This window comes from Moschus berezovskii, chromosome 6 (genome assembly GCF_049115385.1).
Source record: "Moschus berezovskii isolate FMDL1 chromosome 6, NW_MosBer_1.0, whole genome shotgun sequence".
NCBI lineage: Eukaryota > Metazoa > Chordata > Mammalia > Artiodactyla > Moschidae > Moschus > Moschus berezovskii.
Genome location: NC_142465.1, coordinates 4,948,640 through 4,974,441, shown reverse-complemented (window position 1 = coordinate 4,974,441; position 25,802 = coordinate 4,948,640). Strand labels below are relative to the sequence as shown.

Genomic DNA, 25,802 nt, shown 5'->3' with positions numbered 1-25,802 from the left:
AACAGGAGTCCAAAATGGCGGTGGCTAAAAGACAAGGAAGGGAAAAGCCCGCGAAAATAGAACAAAGGAAGGTCCAAGGAAGGTCCCAGGACCGGAATGAGGACCTCTGGTAGAACAAACTGCACTCCTGACTAAGCCCAATTTGCAAAGGGCAGGCCCGGGGGAGGGGGAAACATAAAAAGAGGAACCAAAGGCCTCACTCTTTCCCTCCTCCCCGCCCCCACCCCACACACTGGAGCACTCCCCCACTCTCTTCTCTTCCTCTTTGGGTTGGCATGCCCTCACGCCTCAAGGAAGGATTCTCTTGCTATTATCTAAATAAAATAGAGCTGCAACACTGATTTGTCTAAGAGCTATAACACGGTCTGTCCAAGACCTGAGAGCTGTGACGCACCAAGGGCTTTAATGTCCGTCACTCCAAATCTTTGTTGTGACAAGACAGAACTGAGGAGCATACACTCGCTTGACAGGCAGGAAACAGAATTCCATAGACTCAAACTACAGCATGTGGCTGGGAAGAGACCTGGGACTGCAAGGCATGAGGACTGAAGGGATCTTTACAGAGCACTGTGTCTGCACATCCATTCCTGGAAGGATGCAGTGGAAAGTGGCAGCAGTGCTTGCTGCTGGGGAGGACTCGGCGGGTGTCAAGGAGCAGAGGAAGGGAAACAGTCCCTGTTCACAGTGGGCCCTTCTGTAAGCTCTGAATGCTGGATCGTGGACATGCATCACCTATGCATAAATCATCAGCATCATTTAAGAGACAAACGAATGATATAAAACCCACAGAAAAGGGGACTTCCCTCGTGGGCCAACGGTTAAGACCGTGAGCTTCCAATGCAAGTGCGCATGTTCAATCCCTGCTCAGGGAACTAAGATCCACATGCTATGGGGCTTGGCTAAAAAAAAAAAAAAAATTTTTTTTAAATAAGAGTAACTTTAAAAATAAATAAAACTCACAAAAATGAGCCTGTACAAACAATCCCAAGTTTCCATGCTTTCATTTGGCGTCCTCTTGTTGTGTGGTCAGGGGAGTTGTGAAAGAAGACTACACCAAGATCAACAGCGGGAACTGAAATTCACTTCTGAGCTCTCAGCCCTGACTCCCAACCACTAGGAGCTCCTCTGGCTGGAAGTCCCTTCCATGGGCCTCTCCAAGACAGGATGCTCCAAACTCAAACCCCCCTCTTGTCTCCCTCTTTCCTTCCCTCTTTCCTCCAAGCCTAAACCCCTTCTGATAGTTTCCAGTATCATTAGAAGCAACCACACACCCAGCTTCCCAGTTTACACACCTGAGCACCACCTCAGAGGCGCCCTCACCCTCATGCAGTCGCAAATCCTGCAACTTCCATCTTCATGACGCGCTCCTCATAGGTGTCCTCTCCCGCTGTCCTGCTCTTGCCATACAAACCGTATTCCTGCCCTGGAATGGGACCTCCCAGCAGTCTCCAGCGACTTCATGCTCCATATGTCCCAGCCCTCACCCCCAGCAGCTTCTTTAAACATGATGACTTCATCATGCTGAGCAGCCTTGCATAGCTCCCTGCTGCCTATAGAATTAAGTCCAAATGCCCTATTTTGACAAATGATTGTTGACACTGTGGACCAGTCGGTCCTATCCATCCTAAAGGAAAGCAACACTGAATATTCATTGGAAGGACTGATGTTGAAGATGAAGCTCAATACTTGGGCCACCTGATGTGAAGAGCCGACTCATTGGAAAAGACCCTGATGCTGGGAAAGATTGAAGGCAAAAGGAGAAGAGGGTGGCAGAGGATGAGATGGTTGGATGGCATCATCCACTAAAAGGACACGAGTTTGAGCAAGCCCCTGGAGATGGTGAAGTACAGGGAAGCCCGGCATGCTGCAGTCCATGGCGTCGCAAACAGCTGGACTGAGCGACTGAACAACAAAATTGTGAACAGAAGAATCATTTCACCGCTAACACATACCTGCGCTCTGGCCACTCTGAAGTAATCAGCCTTGCTCATTTCTGCCTCTCCCTGCCTCCACATCTTTGCACTGGTTGTTTCCTTGACTTGAAAGCTTCACCCTCACCCCACTTTGCTTACCCAAAAAGAAATTCCTGTCCACCCTTCTAGACCCCCACTCATCTTACACTACCTCTGAAAAGCCTTGCAGAACCGCTCCCTCCTCTTCCTCTGACACTCTGCACACACACCCCCTCACCACACTCTTTCATAATTGTTTATTTTTCTATCTCTCCTGCCAGAAAAGTCAGAAGCTTTAAAAAAAAAAAATCAGATGCTATATTTTATTCATCTTTGAATCCGCTGCATCTCCCTGCTAGCATTGCACATAAATGTTTGCTGAATGAATTGGCAGCAAGTACTTTGGTAAAAATATAACACACTATCCCCCCAATTGTATAGACCTCTGTGGCTAAAATCTCATTTCCTTGGCCTCTCTCTCTGCATACCTCTTGGCATGCTACCACAGGTCTCAGGAGGGCCAGTTATTCAAACAGAGCTAACAAAGTGCCTGCTATTTGTAAACAGGGCCATTTGTAAACCCTCTGGGCTAGATTTAGAGATTGCCTATCCAACTCTAACAGCAATTCTTTGAGCACTCATCCACTCTAACAAGTGTTTCTTTCCCAAATGTCTGGAGTCCTATAAGTAACCTTTATTTACCCTTAAAACATTTTCAGGGAAGCTGAAAGGAGCTAAAAATAAAACATAAAAAATAAAAACCATGTAGTGACCCTAGAGGGACCCACCTGTCAGTGAGAGTCAGGTCCCCTAGGGAGGGGGCGTCTTCAGAGACTCAGCTCTGATCCCTGGCACTTCTGCTGTCATCAACTACTTTACTGCCTGAACCTCCGAGGCTCTCTGCTCCTTAGCAAAGACCTTGGCAGTCCATTAATCACAAGACTATTCAGGTAAAAAGTGAAAGTGAAGTCGCTCAGTCATGTCCGACTCTGCGACCCCATGGACGGTAGCCTACCAGGCTCCGCGATCCATGGGATTTTCCAGGCAAGAATACTGGAGTGGGCATCAAAAGCAAAGTGATAATCTTGGTGGCCCGAGGAACGGTGGTCTTTAGGGTTCCTGGACCCAACTCCTCTCAATTAAAGTGGACGCTGACCACCGTCCCAGCGTGGAGGTCTCCGCCCCACCCAGGCCTCCAGTGCCAGTACTCACGGCTCCGGGGTGTAGAGGGGGTCCGAGCCGTGGCGGACGTACTGAGTGCAGTGGAACACTCTGTAGGCCAGTCCCGCCAGGAAGTCCCGAGGGCTCAGGTATCCAGCCACTGGCCTCACCGTGAAGCCAGATCTTTCTAAAGAGGTAACAGAAAGAGTCAACTAAGTATTAACGTGACAGGACTTGACGGTCCAAGCAGGGCTTCCTATTATTTTCAAGAACATTCCAGAAACAATGTAATCAAGGTCTAAAACTGTTGACAATTGAATGACATACACTTAACAGCTATCACATTTGTGGCTTCTGATAACTAAAATATACTCACGAATGATGGTTTCCAGGGGAACAAGACATTCATTAAAATGGAAAGAAAGGTGAAAAAAAATTTAAGGATTTAAATTCAGAGGCCAAATTAGGATAAGAAAGCTCAAATGCACAGAAGACTACAATATAAATTTTTGGTGGTGAGCACACTAGACTGCACACAGAAATAGAAATGTGAGGTTGTACACACGAAACGTATCTAATATTTCAAACCAACATGGCCTTGATAAGAAATACATTCCTTTAAAAGACATCAGATGTGAAAGACTGCTACACATTTTGTGCTTCTATTTACTTGATGCCCAAAGAAGGAAAAACTATAGGCAGAAAGTGAATCAGTGGTTTCCCAGAGCTAAGGATAGGAACAAGGATTGATTATAAAGGAGCAAAAGAAAACTTTCTGTAGTGATAGAAATGCTGTAAAACTGAATTGTTGTGATGGTTACACAATTCTATAAATGTACTAACATCATTGACTTGTACAGTTACAAAGGGTAAATTTTATTTTATGTAAACTATACCTCAATGAAGCTAAAAAATATAAATAAAATACAGTGATGCTTACTACGTATCACTTGATATCTTTCTAAAGACACACCTAGATAAGAATACTTTCTGTGTGTATGTGGTCAGTGAAACACTGCCAATTTAGCCCGTTGACTAGCATTATGGAATTGGTTCACACTACAACTTTTTATTGATAGTCAAACCTATGGTTTTTCCAGCAGTCATGTACGGATGTGAGAGCTGGACCATAAAGAAGGCTGAGTGTCAAAGAATTGATGCTTTTGAACTGTGGTGTTGGAGAAGACTCTTGAGAGTCCTTTGGACTGCAAGGAGATCAAGTCAGTCAAGCCTAAAGGAAATCAACCCTGAATACTCATTGGAAGGACTGATGCTGAAGCTGAATCCCCAATACTTTGGCCACATGATGTGAAGAACTGACTCTGGAAAAGACCCTGATGCTGGAAAAGATTGAAGGCAGGAAGAGAAGGGGGTGACAGGGGATAAGATAGTTGGATGGCACCAATGACTCAACAGACATAAGTTTGGACAGGCTCCGGGAGATGGTGATGGACAGGGAAGCCTGGCGTGCTGCAGTCCATGGTGTTGCAAAAAGCTGGAAACGATCAAACTACTGAACAACAACAACCCCCTAACCCCTTCATTCTACATTGTCATATCCCATTTCTCTGATATTATGAAAAAATTATATTAATTATGACAATTTGAGAGATACACTAAAGCTCTACATGCTCTATTGGTTTGTGGTAAGAGGACAAAAACAAAATAGGCAGAACACAATAAAATCCATGAAAATCACACTAGATGGCTAACCCAGTTAAAGACTGCCTCGTGCTTCCTGCTCATCAGGACCCACAAAAAAACGACAGGAGGGCCCTTCTGTCTGATACCAACAGTGTAAAGGATCCCATTTTGAAAATCTCAGTTCATTCGGAAAGCACCTCTGAATGGTTAGAAATAGTTTTTAAAGATAAAAACCAATTAGGTGTATAAAACGAGTCCACCTTGGGATCCTGGGTACCTACAGGGAAATAACTCTATTCTCAGATTTCCTCATGTCTGTGATTCTAACAGTATTAAGGTCATTCCAAAAGTTTCCAGGTAGATTCATTATTCCCCACTGAAAATCAAAAAGATAAGTGCATTTTCTTCTTTTTGTATTCTATGCCAGTATCCCACAGGTGCGGCACAAGGGGACATTCTTTAATAGCTATATATTTTATTTTCTTATAAATTTTAAAATGTGTATCTATCACATCAAGAACTTTGACTTTGTGAATAAGAAGTTTCTTTTAAAAATAAAGTTGGCATTTTAAAAGTGAGTCAACTATAAGAAATAAAAATACACACAACTTATATTGTGCTTGCTGTTTACCAATGAATGGTGCAAACTGAGTACCCAGGACACCCAGTTCACCAAGGGCAGTGAAAAACAACAGCAATAATCGTAGTGATCATAACTAAACTCTGGGACGCTTAATGTGTGCCCAGCAATAACGTTAGGCACACACTGTTAGTTTCCCCTCCCAACCTTGTAAGGCAGATAAAAGTGTGATTTCTGCTTGCAGAGAGGAAATGGAGGCAAAGAGAAGTTAAGGCAATTCATCCATCTAAGGTCACAGAGCCAGGAACTGGTGGAGCTGGGCCTCAACCCCAGGCATTCTGCATCCAGAATCTGTCTGTACCATACTGCCCCTCATAAAAATATTAAATTGGGTGACAGATATGGAAAATATTGAGATGGTAATGTAGTCACTGGGGTTTGAGAAACAAAGCAGTAAAAAGCAATCCTCATACAGGAGTAATCAAGCCCATGGTAAATATATAACAGATAACTCCATGAGAGAGAAAGAGAGGCAAGCCAGAGGCGGGGCCGTCAGGGAGCACAGAATCTAGTTAAAACCAGCATAAGCTATCACATAATCAGGGGCTGACTGAACGATACTGATCAGCGGGTCTTCATCTCTTTCAGTAACAAATGCCACAGGTGGCGACCATGCACAGGGCCCTCCCGACACGCTCAGGGTGGTCCCAGGGGACCCACCGTCAGGCCACGCCTGCCTTTCCCCTGATACACACATGATCTGGGATGAAATCGGGAAAGGGAGAGGTCACAGTGGCCGTTATGATCAGGATTCAGAGAATCCAGGGCTTGCTCCGAGTCTTGAGGAACACAAAGCATTTGAGTAGGTGGAGGGATGACTGTGGTGCTGGAGAAGACTCTTGAGAGTCCCTGGGACAGCAGGGAGGTCAACCAGTCCATCCTAAAGGAGAGCAACCCTGAATACGCATTGGAAGGACGGATGCTGAAGCGCCAATACTTTGGTCACATGATGTGAAGAGCTGACTCATTGGAAAAGACCTTGATGCTGGGAAGGCAGAAGAAGAAGAGGCTGACAGAGGATGGGATGGTGGGATGGCATCACTGATTCAATGGCCGTGAACTTGCGCAAAGTCCAGGAGATGCTGACAGACAGGGAAGCCTGGCGTACTACGGTCCACGGGGTTGCAAAGTCAGATACAACTTGGCAACTGAACAAGGAAGGGATGACTATGCTAGCAAGTCACAGAGCCTAAGTAATGATATGAAGACCCACAGCCAGAAGGATGGGTTTGTGCAGAGTGGTCATAGCAGGAGACACACCGGGAAAACTGAGTCAGAGCCGTGAGCTGAAGATGAGCAGTTAAGAACTTGCCTCTGTGATAAAGCAGAGGCCAGCAAACTATGGTCTGTAGTCCAAACCCAGGTTGCAGCCTGTTCGAGTACACCTGTGAGCTAAGAAGAGTTTCTGCACTTTCAACTGTTCACGTTTAAACCGTGATGTAAGTATGTACTAATAGCCTCAATTTTGGCTCTTGGCCCACTACTTTTACCGAAAAAAATTAAAAGTTTGCCAACCTCAGTAAAATCAAGGGGAAGCCACTGATAGCTTCTGAGCACAGATGCCAGGAACAAAGGAACTCTCTAGGGAGCTTCATCTAGAAGCAACGGACAGGAGAGGAGAGGGGAGGAGAGACTGGTGCCAAGGATGCAGGGATGAGGCCTCAGTGTGGGCGTGGCACTGGGATGGAGGAAAAGGACAGGCTCACTACGGGGTGCGAAGCTAGAAGTGACAGCACCCGCAGACTGGGGTAAGCTCAGCTGCAGTTAGGTCCTTCCAATAAGCCCCTGCTCTGATGCCCTGGGCCTGGGAGTACATTCCCTTAGATGGCAAAATGAACTTTTGTAATTAAGGGAAGGGTCTTGCACTGGGGCCATCAGCCCAGATTATCCCGGTGGGGCCACTCACAAGCATCCTTCTGAGAGGCAGGCAGGAGGGTCAGAGAAGGAGGCAGGTGATGGAAGCAAAGGTCAGAGTGAGGTGAGGAAGGGGCTCTGTGGGAAGCTACGCGATGGACTCCAGAAGCTGAAAAGGAAGGAAGCAGAAGGCTCCAGAGGGATCCAGCCTTGCCAAGACCTTGATTTTAGACTTCTAACCTTCAGAACTTTAAGATAATACATTCGTGTTAAGTCCCTAAGCCTGCGGTAATTTGTTACCACTGACTAAGAAGCCTCTACAAAGGCTGATGAAGTGTGGCGGGTAGCAGGTGGGTAGGACTTCAGAGAAAGAGTGTTACTGAGCAGGACTCTCTGAGGCCGTCCCAGAATAGACCCCATCCATGTCCTCTGCCTGCCTTTTGTCTGTGGAAAACTCTTTGCCAATGAATAAATTTAGTCAGAGAAGTAAGAAGAGAAAGGAAAACAGTCAATCTAGCCAAAATAATAATACTGCAGCCTTTAAACAAAGTCAAGGACCTTTCATTCTTCCTCAAGGAATATGGACGATATTCTGAGCTGTTCCTTGCACTGTCTTGCAGAAACTGGAACCTCCACCCGGTGGAGGAAGTTAACTGTGTGCTGCCCACAAGCATGTACACCCCAGACTACTCCCAACTACCTCCCCACCAACCAACTAGAAACACGTCCACGAGCTGCTCACAGCCTGTTCCTGGAACACTCCCAGACTCCTCAGCAGGCCCCCAGGGCGGACACACAGTTCGAGGGCACTGACCTGCCGTGGCCCCTTTGCCTGGAGCAATAAAACTACTCTAGGCGTCAGCCTAAGAGTCGCTCAGCCCCGAGCCTAAGAGTCGCTCAGCCCCGATGGAAACGGGGAAGGCGGGCGAGGAAGGAAGCTCCAGGGAGGGAGGCAGCAGCAAGATGGTAGCTTTTAGAGCCAGTGTTCTTGAAACAGGGGAGAGAGGGAAGAGCAGAACCCAAGGACTCAGCCACAGTGAAGGACAGAGCAAGAAGCAGGACCACCCTGAAGCTTCACCTCCACCCCCAGCCCTGCGAGGGCCCAGAGTCTTCCCGGCCGCCATCCCACGGGCGCCAGGTGACTCCGCTTCCCCGGGTTCACTGCCGGGCCGCTGCCGCCGCCACCCTGACCTGACTTAGTCAGCACTCCAGATGAGTGACCTGACTGACTCCCTGCCAGAGGAAAGTCACCGTGCGCAACGTTATCCACGATGTTTCTTCATCCAGTATAAACCTTTTTTGTTTCGCTTGTGAAAACAGTGTAATAAATCGTTCGATTGTTCACCTGCTTCCCACAGGTGGCCCAGGCACTGCCGGAGCAGCCCTCTCTTTTTAAACCAGAGGGAGTCCTACCTTGTTTGGGAAAAGGGCAATCGCTACCCTCTGTGTCCCTGGTAGGCCCACGAGGATGCTCAGGCTGAAAGAGCCCGTGTGAAGCTCACCTTTCAGAAACATCGAGACATCTTCCAGTTGGGGCACATTGTCCTCCCTGTAGCCACAGTGTTTGGTCAGCAGAGGGAAGTTTTTCAAATACTCCCGGCAAGCGTGAGTGGGATAGAGTTTGGAGAGCTCCCGGAACACAACGCCCCAAGTCTTGGTTTCTTCCTCCGTGTACTCCACCCTGGGGATGGGCTGACCGCTAGGCAGGAGAGAGGAGAGAAGCATGAGTCTAGCTCTGGGCCACTGTGTTCACGTCCTCACCCTCGTACCCATGCAAGTCAGGTTACTGCAGAGTGGGATGCCTCAGTGTCTCAAAGGGTTCCACTAAGTGTTCTTTTCTTGAAGTAAATGCTAACATTCTAAGTTTGTGTTTGTGTTTAAACTTTCACATAAATGATTTGTTATGTCTTCACACATCCTTCGGGACATTTGATGAAATTTTTGTTCTGATGCTGGGATCAGAAACAAGGTAAGAGTTCTGGATTGAAGGAACTGGTTTGTGTATAAAACTGTGCTCTCGGGACTTTGTCTGCAATCCCCTGACAAGAGTAAAACATGGATATTGCCTTTTGAAAATAAAGTTGCCCATAGAGCCTCTGTCCTTTGGGGGAGCTCGCCCCAATCTCCAAGGATAACTTGGAGGTTATTTGTTCAGTTTGCAATACACTGGGAAACACTGAAAGACTGTGGAATTTAAGAGTTTTGCAAACTGCAAAATGGGAGCATTTATTAGACATCATGCTAAGAGGTGCACACACAGCCCTGTCTGTTAGGAGAGAGGACAGCAAACTTTTTCTGTAAAAGGCCAAAAAGTAAGTATTTTAGGCTTATATGCCATACAGTCTCTATCAAAACTGCTCAGTTCTGCCATCATATCTTGAAAACAGCCACAGATAAGATGTAAACACAAGAATGTAGCTATGTTCTAATAGAACTTGCGTTGCAAAAACAGGCAATGGTCTGGATTCAGCCCAAAAGTCATAGGGAGCTGACATCGGATTTGGAATACTGAGAAGCAACCCTGGACTGGAGTGGTCAGGGAGAGCTTCCTGGAGGAGGCACAACTTAGGCTGAGACTGTTGACCAAGCAGAATGTGCAGCTTCTCTGACAGAAAGAAAGGTGAGTTTAAAAATGCTCTTCTAATAACAGACAGAAGGAGAAGGGGGCAGCAGAGGATGAGATGGTTGGATGGCATCACTGACTCAATGGACATGAATTTGAGCAAATTCCGGGAGACAGTGGAGGACAGAGGAGCCTGGCGTGCTGCAGTCCCTGAGGTCACAAGGAGTCGGACACGACTTCTCGACTGAAACAACAACAAAAACGGCAGACGGCAGCCAGGAGCAGAGGCCAGGGCTCCTGAGGCCACGCAAAACCAGGAGGAAGTGGGGAATATGGACATGTGCTTTGGAAAACTATTGCTTGAGGAAGCAGAATCTGAATTTAGCTTCTGATTATGAAACCTATTCCGAAAGTGAAGTTGGGGTTGGAGAAAACTCCTCATGACATGTTCCACAGCTACCAGCCGCATCCCCCGACCGCCATCCCCAAGCCACTTGTCACAGGTTCTGCTCCGCAGTCAGCAAAGACACACACAGCGTGTGGAAGTCCAACACACACACACATAAGGCTAGGGAGTCTCTCTCTGTGAGCTTATAAACCAGCCTGCACACCAGCCCCCCAGGAGCCCAGGCTCAGGCAGCCACTGCCCCTCAAGCTGCTCCAGCCTTGGGCACCGACAACACGCTGTGGTCACTCGGAAGGACCCCTGGGCAGTGCAAAGGGGTGGGGAAAGTAATCAGAGCAGGCTCACAGCAGCTCCCCGCTCCCACTCTACAGACTTCAAAAGTTCTAACCAAGATGCTTTCTAAGGTTCAGGTTCAAATGTGGTTCCCATCATCCCAAATTATTTTTATTTTTAAAAACTAATGGCAGTACGTGAAGGATGAATAATACATACTAAAGAAAACCCAGAAATTAACATTTATTTTCTCTAAGTACCGGGACTAGGACTTGCTGCTGCTGCTAAGCCACTTCAGTCGTGTCCGACTCTGTGTGACCCCATAGACGGAAGCCCACCAGGCTCCCCCATCCCTGGGATTCTCCAGGCAAGAACACTGGAGTGGGTTGCCATTTCCTTCTCCAATGTGTGAAAGTGAAACGTGAAAGTGAAGTTGCTCAGTCGTGTCCAACCCTTAGCAACCCCATAGACTGCAGCCTACCAGGCTGCTCCATCCATGGGATTTTCTAGGCAAGAGTACTGGAGTGGCTTGCCACTGCCTTCTCCGAGACTAGGGCTTATAACAAACCAAATTAGAACAAGATTAGCCTTGTTTGAATTTGACTATTAATAATAAATAAAAAATTACAACCTGGCAAATATTTGCTGTGAAGATTAAGACTGCTAAAAGTTAGCATCTGTGATGAATTAGAAGAAAGCTTGAAATGAAGAGTAAAAATAGAAAGGATGTAAGGAAATAAAAATATAAGCTATCTGCCTCTGGGACTAGAAAATTCAACACAATCAATCTAAGGCAGGGAAAACGATAAAGCTAATAAGGGCTGGGCAAATCAGAAGGTAGAAAGTAATGAGGAAACAACATGTTAAATATTGAGAAGCCATTTGAAAAGAGTCATGAGGTCAAACTTTTCCCTTCAACATCAACCTGCAAACACGCAGCATTTCAAAGGGGAACTGACTGTAGCCAACAGCAAGTAGGAGAAGAAAGACAAGTGTGAGCTAGGGTGGAGAGGAAGGGTGATACAGACCCTCCTCCACTTACGGGGGTTAACGGTGATAAATCGAAAATATCGCTGTCAAAAACACCTTTAAGGCACCTCACCTACCCAACGTGGTGGCTTAGTCCAGCCTGTGTTAAATGTGCTCAGAACAATTACATTGGCCTACAGGTGGGCAAAATCATCTAACACAAAATCTGTTTTATAATAAAGTGGTGAGTATCTCATGTAACTTATGGAATATGGCACTAAAAGTGAAAAACAGAATGGTACCTGGCTTCGGAATCGGGTGGCTGACTGTGGCTCCCTGCCACAGCCCAACATGATGAGAATTTCTCTGCACACCACACTGAGAAAAAAGATCAAAATTCAAAGGACAGTTTCTCCTGAATGCATTTCACTTTCATACTATATTGAGGTGGAATCATCATTAAGTCGAGGACTGTCTCTATTAATATGTTATACTAATGAATTTCCAGCATTGCGATCTCGGAGGTACAAACGGTCACACAGAATCTCATCTGTTCCCACTTCTCTGTCCTGCCTGGGTGACTAATGAGGCTGCTCTCTGAGTAAATGGCTGGTGGAGTGCTCTGATGCTTCCCTGAACAGGTAATTCTGGCTGATCATATAAAGAAATTTCTTATCCTGCTCTGACCCCCTCATGCTGGGTAACCAGCTTCACACCAAGTAAAGGCTAGTTTTACCCATTTATTTTTTGTTAAAAATATCCCTAAAACAGACAAAATAAGAAATTTCCCATTTTTCTATGTAGTTAACATAGTTAATATATTAATTTATATATATATATATTCCCATTTTTCTATGTAGTTAACATAGTTAATATAATATAATATAATAATAGTTCATTTTTGAGAGCTACCTATGGCCAGACAGTTTTCTGAAGTTCAGCCTTTTCATTTAACTTAGTCCATTTGATTCTCACAACTTCATTGAAGTAGCCCCCACACACACACACTTTACGGACAAGGATACTAAGGCTCAGAGAAGCTAAGTCATTTGACTAAAATCACGGTGCCAAGCTTAAAACTCAGTCTGTCAGGTTCAAGACTGGCTGTGGTCTTAACCGATTAGCACCTATGAAATAAAGAATTTATTCCAGGTACCAGCTTATTTCCACAGACCAAATTAAAATCAGGCTTACAGGTGTCTGGACTTAAATACAGAAAGTCTCGCACATAATCATATGTCATCACCACAGCAGCATGTGTCTGGAGATCCCACAAAGTCCTTTCTTACCTTTCTAACTCATCTAACCTTCTCAAGGAGGCTGCCAGCTAGTGCTGGGGGCACCAGGAATGCAAGGGCACCCACATATCTTTTTTTTAACTTTGAGATTTGACATTTACAGAAATAAAAATTGTAGTCATGAAAAAATCAGAATGTGCTACACTTCTCTGTACTAGTCATGGATAGTAGGCGTTTGTGAATTATGTACGAGAATGACAGAGTCGTGTCCTGACCTTTCTAAGGCCTAGGACATATACCCACATATCCTTTTGCATCCATCCTTGGGTACATGTCATAACACACATGTAATAGGCATCGCATCCCAGCGTCCTAAAACTCTGCCCTCCCACAGCTGAAGTCCTGAAGCAATCTACATTCTAGAGAGAGCTCCCAGCAACTGGGGCCAACCACCTTGCTGCAGGGCTTGGGAGGAGGGGCGGAAATGGCTCTCCCACCAGCAAACCCCTCTCATACCAACCCTCCCGCCTCACGCCCAAACCTCACCCACCAGTCTAACAGGGAGTCAGATACATGCAGGATTGCAAGGGAGGCCAGTGTTGAAGGGGAAATCCCTGCTCTTTCTCCTTCCCTCAGGGGAGAGGGCAGCTTGGGCCACAGAAGCATTTATAAGCCCTGCCGAGCCCTCGAGAGGCAGGGTCTGGCCTTTCCTTTCCCATCTGGACGCTTGCCGAGCAGAATATCTGCGCCCTCCCTGGTGCTATCACCAGAATGGAACAGTAGAGGGCTGCCCTGGTGCTCCAGTGCTTAAGAGCCCCACTTGCAGTGCAGGAGACACTGGTTTGATCCCTGGTCTGGGAAGATCCCACACACCATAGAACAATAAACCCCACGCGCCGCAACGACTGAAGCCGGTGTGCCCCAGAGCCCACGCTCTGCGACGGAAGAAGCCTCCGCAGCGCGAAGCCCGGCACAGCGCCTGGAGAGGAGCTCCTGCCGCCACAGCTGGAGAAGGCCGGAGCGCAGCGGGGAGGATCAGCACAGCCAGATAAACAGTAACATTTTAAAACGGAAGAAACAAAAGAACGGGGGTAGAGATGGCCCCTGCAGAGAGCCTGGAGGCCCCGGAATATGCTGTGCTCCGAGGAGGGTGAGCGCACCCTGGATAGGCGTGCTCCAAACCCGAGGCTCACCTGAACGTGAGCGTGATGCCCAGTGCCGGCTAGAGACCTCCCCGGGACCACGTGCCGTGCCCGGAGGGAGACGGGCGGCCCTGCTCCGCCAGAGCTGCTCAGCCCTCAGGGGCTGCCCTCAGCCCTGAGGAGGGGCGCAACGGCCAGCTGCGCACCGGAGGGGTGCCCAGACTCCGACGCAGTACAGACCACCTCGTTAGAAAGAGCCTTTCCAAACCAGGGTGCAAGAGGCCTGCGGCCTGCCCACCCCTGACATTCAAACAACCCTGCAAAACGCCCTCCGCCTCCGCTCTCCCTCCTCTCAGTGCCCACCTCCAGAGGAACCAAGTCCTAGAAGAGAGAAGAGAAGGAAACACATCTCCAAAGCGCACACACACACACACACACACACATTCTCTCTCTCTCTCTCCAAAATACTGAGGAGGCGAATTCACTTTGAACCAAATTTGAGATTAAGCTCTTTTTAAATGAATGGGCCTAGGTCTTAAATACCCTGGTGAGACTATTCTAATAATTGAAAATGACAGGAAATTAGATGTTGCTAAGGAACTTGCTTCCCAGTAGGAAAGTAGAATTCAACACGATACAGTTGAAAGCAGTGAGTGGGGAAAATAAAATCATTTTACATTTACATCCGTATAAACCCCAACAAGATGAGACACCTCAACAAACTAATTACAAGCGAATATTATAATTAGATCTCTAGGGAGTCTCCTCCACTTCTATGGAATTAGTTGCGATTCCAGAATTCTAAACAACCACCAGAATTATTGCTCATAGATTCCTAAGTCACTGGAGAAACACAGATGTGACTTTCAGTAATTACCACTCACCACGGATTCTGCCCTCTTGCCAAGGAATGGTCAAATAAAATGTTGCAAACACGATAGGGAACCATCGCTCAGCCAGGACAGTGCAAGGAAAAGGCCCAGAGCCTGCACCGTCAGGATTTAGCTTGACAACAGGAGAAACTTCCTGGTACCACGTGTGACTCAGAGATGACTGAGAACTTCCTTGGGAAACACTGAAGGCTGTGCGAGGCATCCTTCTGCCTGGACAGTTAAAGCCCACTTTTCCTAGAGGCAGGGTGATGATTCTGAAAAATCTCTTCCTTACAGAGAGGAAAGGGTGGAAAGTACATAGACAAACCTAACTGGAGGCAGGTACAGAGAGAGCTAGGGTTTCCCAGGTGGCGCGAGTGGTAGAGAACCCACCTGCCAGTGCAGGAGACATAAGAGACGCAGGTTCGATGCCTGGGTCAGGAAGATCCCCCGGAGGCGGGCATGACAACCTCCAATATCCTTGCTTGGAAAATCCCGTGGAGAGAAGGGCCTGGACTCCAGCCCACAGGGTCGCAGAATCAGACACAACTGAAGCGACTTAGCACACGCGCACAGGGTTATTCTCTGTAAGTCCTGAGCTTGTTAAAACAATGCTGTTTAACAAACACACTTTTACTCTGAAATCCAGGAACATCGACCGCCACTGAGGCTGAAGTTACGGAAGTTCTCCCTACAGCCAGATGAATAAACTTTTCTTTTAACTATTTGTTTGATCTCCTCCACCAGGTCCAACAGCAAGCTCCTTTTCTTATACATATATTTTTTTTAATTTGGGGGATTGGAAAACATTTGATTATGGTGGTCCAGCCTGGCTACCTCCTGGAGTCCCTGCTGCTAAAATTCCCAATAGGAGATGCAGTTTCTCTGCTTGTGTTGTCTTCAGAGGAACTCTGGGGTGAAGAAGTAATCCCCCTGCTCCGTGGAGGAAGATGTGACCGGCTGCATCTGACAGTATTCACATCAAGATGGCAAGACAGGCTGAATCATGATGCAGGTTGTGTTCCTGGAAAACAGATGGATCTCCTCTGTGGCAAGGACTAAACAGAGCAGAAGAGAAACTGAGATTGTTTACGTGGGGATGGGTGGATCTGGTATTAACAGAAACCGGATGGACTCATTTTCTGTTTTTTCTCCTTGCACGCTCCTCGGGGCAGGGATGCCTCACTTACTCAAGCGCTGCCCCTTCCGTCTCTGCCTCATCTTTCCGCGCCTTTCCCACCTTAGGCATGTCTCTTGTGATGGACACTGCCACCTGGGACTGCTGACGGGAAATGAGAAGCGGCGACATGTAAAAATCCATCCACTTTGCACTCATGAGCAATCAGCAGCTCTTCTGAGGGGCTGGTCAAAGCCTTTGGAGAAAGATTATTGGAACAGGAAGGCATGAGGTTTCTGGTCCTCCTTGAATCGAGACGTGTGAGCTGCGCTTCTCACTGGGTACACCCTGAATTCCGCCTCATTTCCAGGGCTCTATCTGTAATTCACCTGCTCTCCTTCTCATCCAGAGCACATAAGAATATGGCAAAGTGAGACCGACATGATGCCAACACTATTCTAAGAATAATCTTGATTTTGATCTAATGTAATTTTAAAAAGCAGAGACATCACTTTGCTGACAAAGGACTGTATAGTCAAAGCTATGGTTTTTCCAGTAGTCATATACGGATGTGAGAGCTGGACCATAAAGAAGGCTGAGGACCAAAGAATTGATGCTTTCAAACTGTGGTGCTAGAGAAGTCCCTTCAGAATCCCTTGAACAGCAAGGAGTCCAAGTCAATCCTAAAGGAAATCAACTCTGAATATTCATTGGAAGGACTGACGCTGAAGCTCCAATACTTTGGCCATGTGATGCAAAGAGCCGACTCAGTGGAAAAGACCCTGATGCTGGGAAAGATTAAGGGCAGGAGAAGGGGATGACAGAGGAGAAGCAGGTGACAGAGGATGAGATGACTGGACGGCATCATCGACTCAATGGACGTGAGTTTGAACAAACTCTGGGAGATAGTGAAGGACAGGGAAGACTGGAGTTCACGGGGTCACAAAGAGTTGGACACAATCTGGCGACTGAATAACAGCAACAATATTTAAAAAAGGGAAATACTCATTATTTTCAAAACTTGTTAATATTGCCCAGCATTTGTTATACCGCTAAAAACTAGGTGACACACCAATATGTAGAAAGCAGTACTGGATGACTGTCCCCCACAGCCAGTGACAATAACGTCACCTAATACCGTGCTGGCTGCTACCACCTTCCTGAATAGCATCACCTGCAGCCCAGTGTCACCAGAGTACAACTGTACAGTCAATAAATGTTCCACAAGATGATGGCTCATGTCTTTGAGACTGGAAAAAAAAAAAATGTTGCTACAAATAAGAAAAAAAGAAAAAAAATTCTCAGTAAAGTAGATAAAGTCCATTAAAGTTCAACCAGAAGGCAAATGCCATTTTCAACTACTGATTTTTAAGAGTCAGTGAGAAAAGTCTAAGGCTCTCGAATTTTATAAAATCATCCTTCAAAAGACACTCAATAACTTTATGATAAACTACTATAGTAGTGCTCAGGGGGAAAACAAACAAGTAAAATATCCAAAATCACTATTCTGCTCAATCTACGCCCCATCGCCATGTGAACTCCTTGAAGATAGGGACTTTTGTTTGCTTTGTTCATGTTTATAGCCTTGTCCACCCCCAGAACAAAGCCTGGAACAGACTGGTATTCAATAAATAATATTTATTAATAAGTAAATCAATCAATCAGAACAAAACAAGCCACACATTTAAAGGTTGAAAAAAAGTACAGTTGTTTATCCAAAAGTCTGGCTGCTGCTGCTGCTAAGTCACTTCAGTCGTGTCCGACTCTGTGTGACCCCATAGATGGAAGCCCACCAGGCTCCCCCGTCCCTGGGATTCTCCAGGCAAGAACACTGGAGTGGGTTGCCATTTCCTTCTCCAATGTGTAAAAATGGAAAGTGAAAAGTGAAAGTGAAGTCACTCAGCCGCGTCCGACCCCTAGCGACCCCACGGACTGCAGCCTACCAGGCTCCTCCACCCATGGGATTTTCTAGGCAAGAGCACTGGAGTGGCTTGCCATTGCCTTCTCCAAAAGTCTGGCAGACAGGTATTTATTTGTCTTACCTCATCCCTGTCTCATGTATTTTAATTGCTATGGAAAAAGCAACGCCAAAGACTTTGAGATTTCTATACACTTTCTGGAAACTTCCGATTAATTTTATGTCCTGCTTACTTTACAGGCAGAGGTTTCGCTTTTCTAATTTTCTCACTCAGGTTTCCTAGGCATTGTCACACTTGTAGCCCAAATCTTCACCAGGAAAGAAAGCAGCCTGTGCAAACCCAAAGTGAAGTGAAGTCGTTCAGTCGTGTCCGACTCTTTGCGACCCCATGGACTGTAGCCTACCGGGCTCCTCAGTCCTTGGGATTTTCCAGGCAAAAGTACTGGAGTGGTTGCCATTTCCTTCTCCAGGGGATCTTTCCGACCCAGGGATCGAACTCAGGTCTCCTGCATTGCAGGCAGATTCCTTACCATCTGAGCCACCAGGGAAGCCCAAAGGGACATAACTAAACCCAAAGGGACATAACTAAATACAGAGACGTTTCCTTGGCTAGACATCTTTTTCTTACTCTATTTATTCTTAATTGCTTTATAATACTGTGTCGGTTTCTGCCATACATCAGTCTGAATCAGCCACAGGTACGTGTCCCCTCCCTCGTGCATCTCCCTCCCATCTCCTGCCCCACCCCGCCCCTCTAGGTTGTCAGCGTTGGCTAGGTATCTTAATGAATGAACTTTCAAAGATATTTTCAATGCCACACGCATAATGATTAAATCATATTTTTCAAAAAGGAAACTCGCAGATCAGTACAGTGACTTAGATCTTGAGTTATACCAAGATTTGCAACCACTCAAGTCATCTGACCTTAAGTGGCTCGATGAGGGGTTCATTTGATGAGGAGTTGGGCGGATGGGGACGACTAAACTACACCAGAGGGAAAACTGTAAAGGCACAAACTCATTTTCAGCAAGTCCCCTAGGCCAGTCAGGTAAAGAGCACTTATGATCACATATTTTATTTGCTTTTGCAAATGAGTTTTGCACACATGAATTTTCGTAAATGAGTCTATAGGCCCTAAGGAACTTTCAGACGGTAGCAAACAAAAACGTTAGGGTGTTTTGCTCACATTGCTAATACTGATGCTGCCTGTACAAGAGACATAATGAAAATAAACTACTATACCTAGGGAGCCTCGAGGAGAGACAAGATTTAACTCCTGGAAATTATGTTTTTATTTGTCCTGTGCACCCCAGGATAGGGTTTCCCACCATTTTCTTACCTTGCAGAAAGCCCTCACTGCATTCTAGAGGAGCGAATTTTCTTCTGTCAAAACTACCATGAAATTAACTATCAACAGCAGCAACAGTGCTTCTAATATCCACTGACACAGGTTCAGCACACGCAGGGAAGGGGACTCAGAACGCAGTCCAGACAAGAGCCAAAAGTCAGAGCAGCCAACAATCTCAGGTCAATTTCAGGATGAAGAAACTCAGGCTAACATCTTCCAGAACCCCAAGTTCAACCCCCTATATCCTGAATCTTGATCAACAGGGACCAAATGTTGCTGACTGCTGGGCCCCAACCTGCCTCTCTCAGGAGCAGATGAGGGAATGCAGTCAGCTCACAGGCCTAACAGCAGCATCCATTTTCCACCATCCACTTAACTGTAATGGTAACAATAATCTCATAGCACATGACATGGATTTTCTTCTGTACCGCTGCCCTTATACAGTGATTAAACGACTATTTATAGTTAAGGAGGTTAAGGCTTACAGACATAGTAATCTAGCCAAGATCAAACAGTAAGTGGCATAGCAGGTGCTGGGACTCAGAAACAGTATCTCTGGAGACCCCGCTCTAAACCAACATCCTCAGTGTAAAATCTAGGCTCCCTAGCACTGACTTTGGCCTCGGTTTCCTCGTTTGAAACTGAGGGAAGTAAGACGACCGCACAACACAGGGTGTGAAACGGGACATCTCTGCAAAGCTCCGGGGCCAACGCCTAGTGTCTAAAGGTGCTCAGTATAGTTGGTTCACTTCCTCCAGGGGTACAGAAATGAAAAAGGTTTCATCACTTCCTGCAGGGTTGGAAATAGGTCTGGAGATGAAAAACCACATTCTTCCTTATAAATCCATTCACCTCTCAGACAGCAGTTGTGGAAGTAATTTTAATCCTTCATGTTTGTGGAAATCATTTCAAAGTGAAAGCACTCACACCTCACTCCCCATGAAAGATGTTAGAATCTGGCACAGAGGTCCTTTCAGCAAGTCACGCCGGCTGCACTGTGCTACTCTTTTCCCCAGCTGTGGGAGCCGTGCTATAACCAGACAGCATCCTGCTAAAGCATCGACACACACCTGAAAAACCCACCAAGCCCCAAAAATGGAGCGTAGAAAACTTTTCCAAATCAATTTTCCCTTTTGTCTTTCTTGGGAATCCTCAGGCTCCCTTCCTTTCAGCCATTGAGTTGAAAATGATTCTCCATAAAGTCTGATGTCTTTTAAATACATACAAGAGTTGTGCATTTAAAATATACTGAGAACTCTGTACAGAGTATAACTTTTTAAAAACCCATGTTATTTAATTCTGTTGCTTTTGTTTTCAACTTGTGTATGATGTCACCTGTGTCAAATGGAAGTGGCTATGCAGATTTTTTTTAAGACAACAAAAAGAAGAAAGCATTGCCTCTTGGACAGAAATAAAAAAAATATTTAGATTCTCCAAGACAGAGAGACTCTTGAAATCTGTAATGTGACCTTCCTCAGAAACTATTCAAGTCATCTGGGAAATGACCCCATTACAACAAATATTTGGTTTTGTTCTACTTTTCAATTTACCGCTCCATTTCAAAGAAATTAAAGCATCAACAACTGGTGTTTATGCAGGAGTCACAAAGTACCCAAACAGCCACATACATCTCAGTTTCATTCAAAAGCTGGGAAAGCAAATCAATGGAGGATAATGGAATGGGATAAAATTAGCTCAGTCAGGGAGAAAACATATTTGCCTTCTCAGGTGCCTCTTCTCAAATGGGCAGAAAGGGGGAAAAATTAAAACCCGGTCCCCCATCACCATAGACCCCATAATTCATCAAGGTGGCTGTCTGCCAATGAAACTGATGAGGAAAATGTTGTTAAGGAAAAAAACTTGCAACCCCCGTTTTTTTTCTGTTAAGAAAGCATAACTTTTCTCTTTCCTTCTTGCTCCACCTTCTATTTGTTACATTTCCAATTAAGATTCAGCTATCTAAAAATAGGTAACTTGGCACTCACAAGTCCTGTTAGTAATGCAATCCTTTAAGCTATGTTCTGAAACCATGCAGGGTCCATAAATCATGGCTCTTCTCACATGAAATGAGAAATGCTAAGGTCAACTGAAATTTCTGGAAAGGTGGAGAGGTGGAGCCACCCCAGTTATTTTTCTGCAAGTTGCAATAATTGCAAATACTTCCTAGGAACAACTCAGCATCAGTAATTCTCCAACTCAAACACAAGCTGAATCATCGAAGCTGCCTGTGACCAGGTAAACCTCAAAATGCACAGTACTGGGTAAGAGACCGGGAAGAGCTTTTGTCTCTGATCATCCATCTCCTTCGTCTTCTTTATAAGCCTTTGGCTGACTCCTGCTGAATCATCTAGCGAAGGGAAAACTGAGACCTCCTAAGAGGTGAGATGCTGGCTTGGAAATCCAATGTGTTTATTCCAAGGAAAACCCAGCCCACAATTATGTATCTATTCAACATTTTTAGAAACATGCGTTCTATCCCTGGGTTGGGAAGATCCCCTGGAGGAGGAAATGGCAGCCCACTCTGATATTCTTGCCTAGGGAATCCCATGGACAGAGGAGCCTGGTGGGCTACAGTCCATAGGGCTGCAAAGAGCCAGACATGTCTGAGCCACCGAGTACAACTCAGAACACACGATGCATTGCTGAATCTGAGTCCCAGAGGGCTTCATCTTGATGACTCGTGGTATTTGGGGCTGTGGGTGGGAGGAAGGAAGGTGGTAAGAAAATGCCCGTCTCTGTTTTGATAGGAAGAGGAGCTTAGAGTCATCATAGTTCCATGTTGAATGAAAGCATTCTCTCTCTTTCTCCCTCTGATGGTGCTGAATAGAATATTCACAAGCTCACCCAAATTGAATGAGCCTGCTGGGCTGGGTGACTGCACTTTTCAAATATGCTAGTTCCCTTTCGGGGCTATTTTGTTTTAGAATTTCTGTTTAGCTGTGTACTTACACTTTGAGCAAATGAATCACAAAAGGTGCAATTTTGTAAATCAAAAAATTAAGAAATAATCTAGCAACTAGAAAAGCGAGAGAGGGACAAATCCCTGGCAATTGTTTTTCAAGCCTCAACCCAGCCATGTTTATTTCCAGCCGTTATATATCCCCCGAGGGTCAGGCTCCGGGCAGGAGGAGAGGAGCTCAGGGCCTGAGAGAGAGTAAAGTCACTGCTCGGGGGCAAGGATGTGGCTCTGCCATGCCAGAGCCAGACAGGTGTCCCAGGCACCCAGGAGAGACTGCACGACTTTGCAGTCAGACAGGGCCGGTTGGAGTCCTGGCTTCATAAAGTCTGAAGTGTATTAAGTACACACAAAACTGTGCATTTCAAACATCTGAGAATTCTGTAAAGAGAAGAATAACTTTTTAAAAGGCCAAGTCCCTTACTTCTGTCACTATTATATTCAACTTATCTCAAGGGAAATGCTACAGCCACTTCCAGACCAAAAAGGAGATGTGCCTTCTTGAGCAAAGAAAGATATTTAGATTCTGTAAGAGAGGCACACTTGAAAGTGGTCTTTTTCAGAAACTATTCTGGTCATCTGGGAAACAAACCTAGGACTACAAATATTTGCTTTCGTTCTACTTTTCCATTTACTACTCAACTTCAGAGAAATTAAAGCATCAACCATGGTGCTAATCCAGGTGACACTATCAGCTCTGTCACCTCCAGTAAGTTTCCTAATGTCTCTGAGCTTCAGTTTCCTTATCTTCAAAATGAGATCGCACACCTATCTCAAAGGCTCATTGAGAGCTTACTGGAAAACCATAAGCAACATGTTTAATTAATACCATGTCCAGCAGATGGCAGGGATTTAACAAAAGGAAGCTAAAACCCCCTGTGCATTACAGCTGAGAAGTCACCATCAGTTATTCAGAAATGAGTCCAACACAGCCTAGCCCCTATCTGCTCCCTCTGCCCTTAGCTGAGACCCACTGGCCTGCAAAGGGATTGCAGAGAGTCAATTTTTCAGACTGCAGAAGCAAGCTGTGTGCATGAGTTACAGGACACCATAGTGTACACACACACACAAATTTTTTTTAAGCTTCTTTACCCCAGTCTATTGTGGGGCCTGAAATTCCCTAATTCATTCATTCTTAAAGGTACTTTGTTCATTTTAAAGCTTAACAGATGATTACATGGAATCAAGGAACCATCAGCTACTCAGCACGTGATAATAATAATCATATCTATCATAGAATCAACCCCAGCTTGTACCAGTCAGCATCTGAGCGCTGGAGCACTGACAATCCTCCCAAACATACAAGGTAGACACTGCGCCCATTTTAAACTGAGACTAGCAGCCTAGGTCAGTGCTCACAGCCACAGAGCTTATACGTGATAGAACAGGAGTTCAAACCCAGTTCTGTTTAGCTCCAAAGCCTATCCTTTCTGTCACATGTTTCACCACACCGTGCTACCCCTGCTTTCACAACAATGAGTTCTGCAGGTAATGCATTCACACTCACTGTGCCACAGTAGTCAGGGAGGGTCTTGAAGAAACAAGGTCAAACACTAGTTAATGTATTTGGTAGCCAGCCTCCAAGACAGCAGCCAATGAACCCCACCTCCTGGCATCATGACCTGTAGTCCCCTCTCACAGCGCATCAGAGTTGGGCTCTGAAGCCAACAGAATGCATTAGGAGGACTGGTGAGCCACTTCTGAGGCTGAGTTATCAAAAGCATGGTAGATTCTGCCTTGTTCTCCTTTGGAAACTTGACTTGGACAAAGCCAGCTACCGTATCCAGAGGGCTCTCAAGCAGCGCGCGGAAGAGGCCCATGTTGTAAGAAACTGTGGCCTCCGGCCAACAGCCATGTGAGTGACCACACTGGCAGCAAGGCCTCCCAGCCCCGGTCCAGCCTTCAGATGACTGCCTCCCTGATCAACTATAGCATCATGAGACATCCTAATCCAGATCCACCCAACCAAGCTGCTCTTAACCCTGTTCCTCAGAAACTTCGTGAGATAATAATTTTGCTGTTTAAAGCTGCCCAATTTGGGAGTTATTTGTTACTTCACAATGAATAAAACAGTATAAAAATCCGACAGAAGTCAGGGCTTGAAGAAAGTGTTGGCCAAGGGGAATGAAGAAGGATGTTCACCAAAGTGCAATAAAAATGTTTAGGTCATGAGGGCAGGCAGAAGGGCAAGACGGACTGAAGTGAGAAAAACACTGTAATGGCATCGGTACATACTTACACCGCAGTTCCTGTGCAACACTCAGAGTGCTGCTGATGTATTAGCGCATTTCATCCTTACAGCAATCCCAGAGCAGAGACAGAGTTACCTCCATCTCACAGACACAGAAACTGAGGCTCAGAAAACAAATAATTTGCAGGGGTCACTCAGCTGGTAAGTGGTAAAGCTGGAATTCACCCCAGGCAGTCCAGTTCCAATTCCTACACTCTTAACCACCCCACACACTGCCTCTCACTCAATAGAGAAACTGAAGAAAGCAACCAAGGCCCTGCCGGTGGGTCAGGGGTCGGAGCGAGCCTGAGAGCTTTCCGGTCTAGACTCTTTTCCTGTTGTTTTGATAAAGGTAATAGTAAGGTTCCAAGTATTGGAGAAGGAAATGGCAACCCACTCCAGTGTTCTTGCCTGGAGAATCCCAGGGATGGCGGAGCCTAGTCGGCTGCCATCTATGGGGTCGCACAGAGTCAGACACGACTGAAGCGACTTAGCAGCAGTAGCAGCAGCAAGGTTCCAAGTATAGCAATGCTCCATTGATTTCATTTAATCTTTGAAACACTCCTGGGAGAGAGATGGAAGAAATACTATCATCCCCATTTTACAGATGAGAAAATGGAGGCTGAGTGATGTTAGGGAATCACTTGGACTCCTGTAATGAAAATCAGAGTTTTCAATTTTAAGCAAATTCTGATATGTTGAAACTCTCCTGTTAACCTTACCTATTGACATTTGCATTTGCCTGTGTACATTTCAGTTTCCATGGACTTAAAAAAGAGAAAAGAAAATCAAAGGGGAAACAGCCCCATGAGAAGAACATGAGATTCATGTACCTCCTCAATTTCAACCAGAAGAAAGTAAATTCACAACAAAGCACAATCACAGTGATATTAAATTAAAGCAAACAGGAGTGGCATGATTAAAGACAGAGCTCAGGGCCTCTTTTCCAAGAGGATAAGATGGATTGAAACAACCACAGCTCCCCCCACCAAAATTACAATTAAATATACATGTCTATTGTTGAGGAAAAATCACTACAATAGCTCCCAAAGAAAGACGTGTTTATATCTAGTCAATTAAATATATATATATATATATTACTGGCTTCTCTTCCCAACAGTTTAACAGTCGTGAGACCTACAGAAATGTAGCAGCTAGGGTTTAACCAGGGTTAAAACATGAAGGTGCCGATGACACAGAACTGAAGAATTTCAGACCTGACAGTCGCAGCACCGCAGTCAAAATTTTCTCTTCCTCCACATACCATCTGCGCCACCCCCATGCACTTCCATTTCCTCTGAAGTGCATGTCCCTATACCCTTCACACTATCTAAGCAGGACACTGCTTCTTCTGTTTATGCCAGGATTTCTCTTATTCGGGTGGAGGAGATCAGGGTTTGGGGGACAGGGTGTCTCACAGATGATTTCAGGAACAGTGCATTCCTTCCCCATCCACCGCCTTGCTTCTCAGGTCGGCTTTAGAGAGTGATATTTGCACTGATGAAGGCTTCCTCTGCTG

General features: G+C 45.8%; 1 protein-coding gene across 1 annotated transcript in view; it reads right to left on the bottom strand.

The window, feature by feature from the left end:
• TPH2 (tryptophan hydroxylase 2) overlaps window positions 1-25,802 on the bottom strand; it is a 108,236-nt gene that overhangs the window by 66,752 nt on the left and 15,682 nt on the right. The window contains exons 6-7 of the mRNA XM_055395169.2: window positions 8,754-8,950; window positions 3,165-3,300 (exon numbers count right to left, since the gene is read on the bottom strand). Coding sequence (XP_055251144.1) covers window positions 3,165-3,300; window positions 8,754-8,950 — 333 coding nt within the window. The remainder of the gene's footprint in view (window positions 1-3,164; window positions 3,301-8,753; window positions 8,951-25,802) is intronic.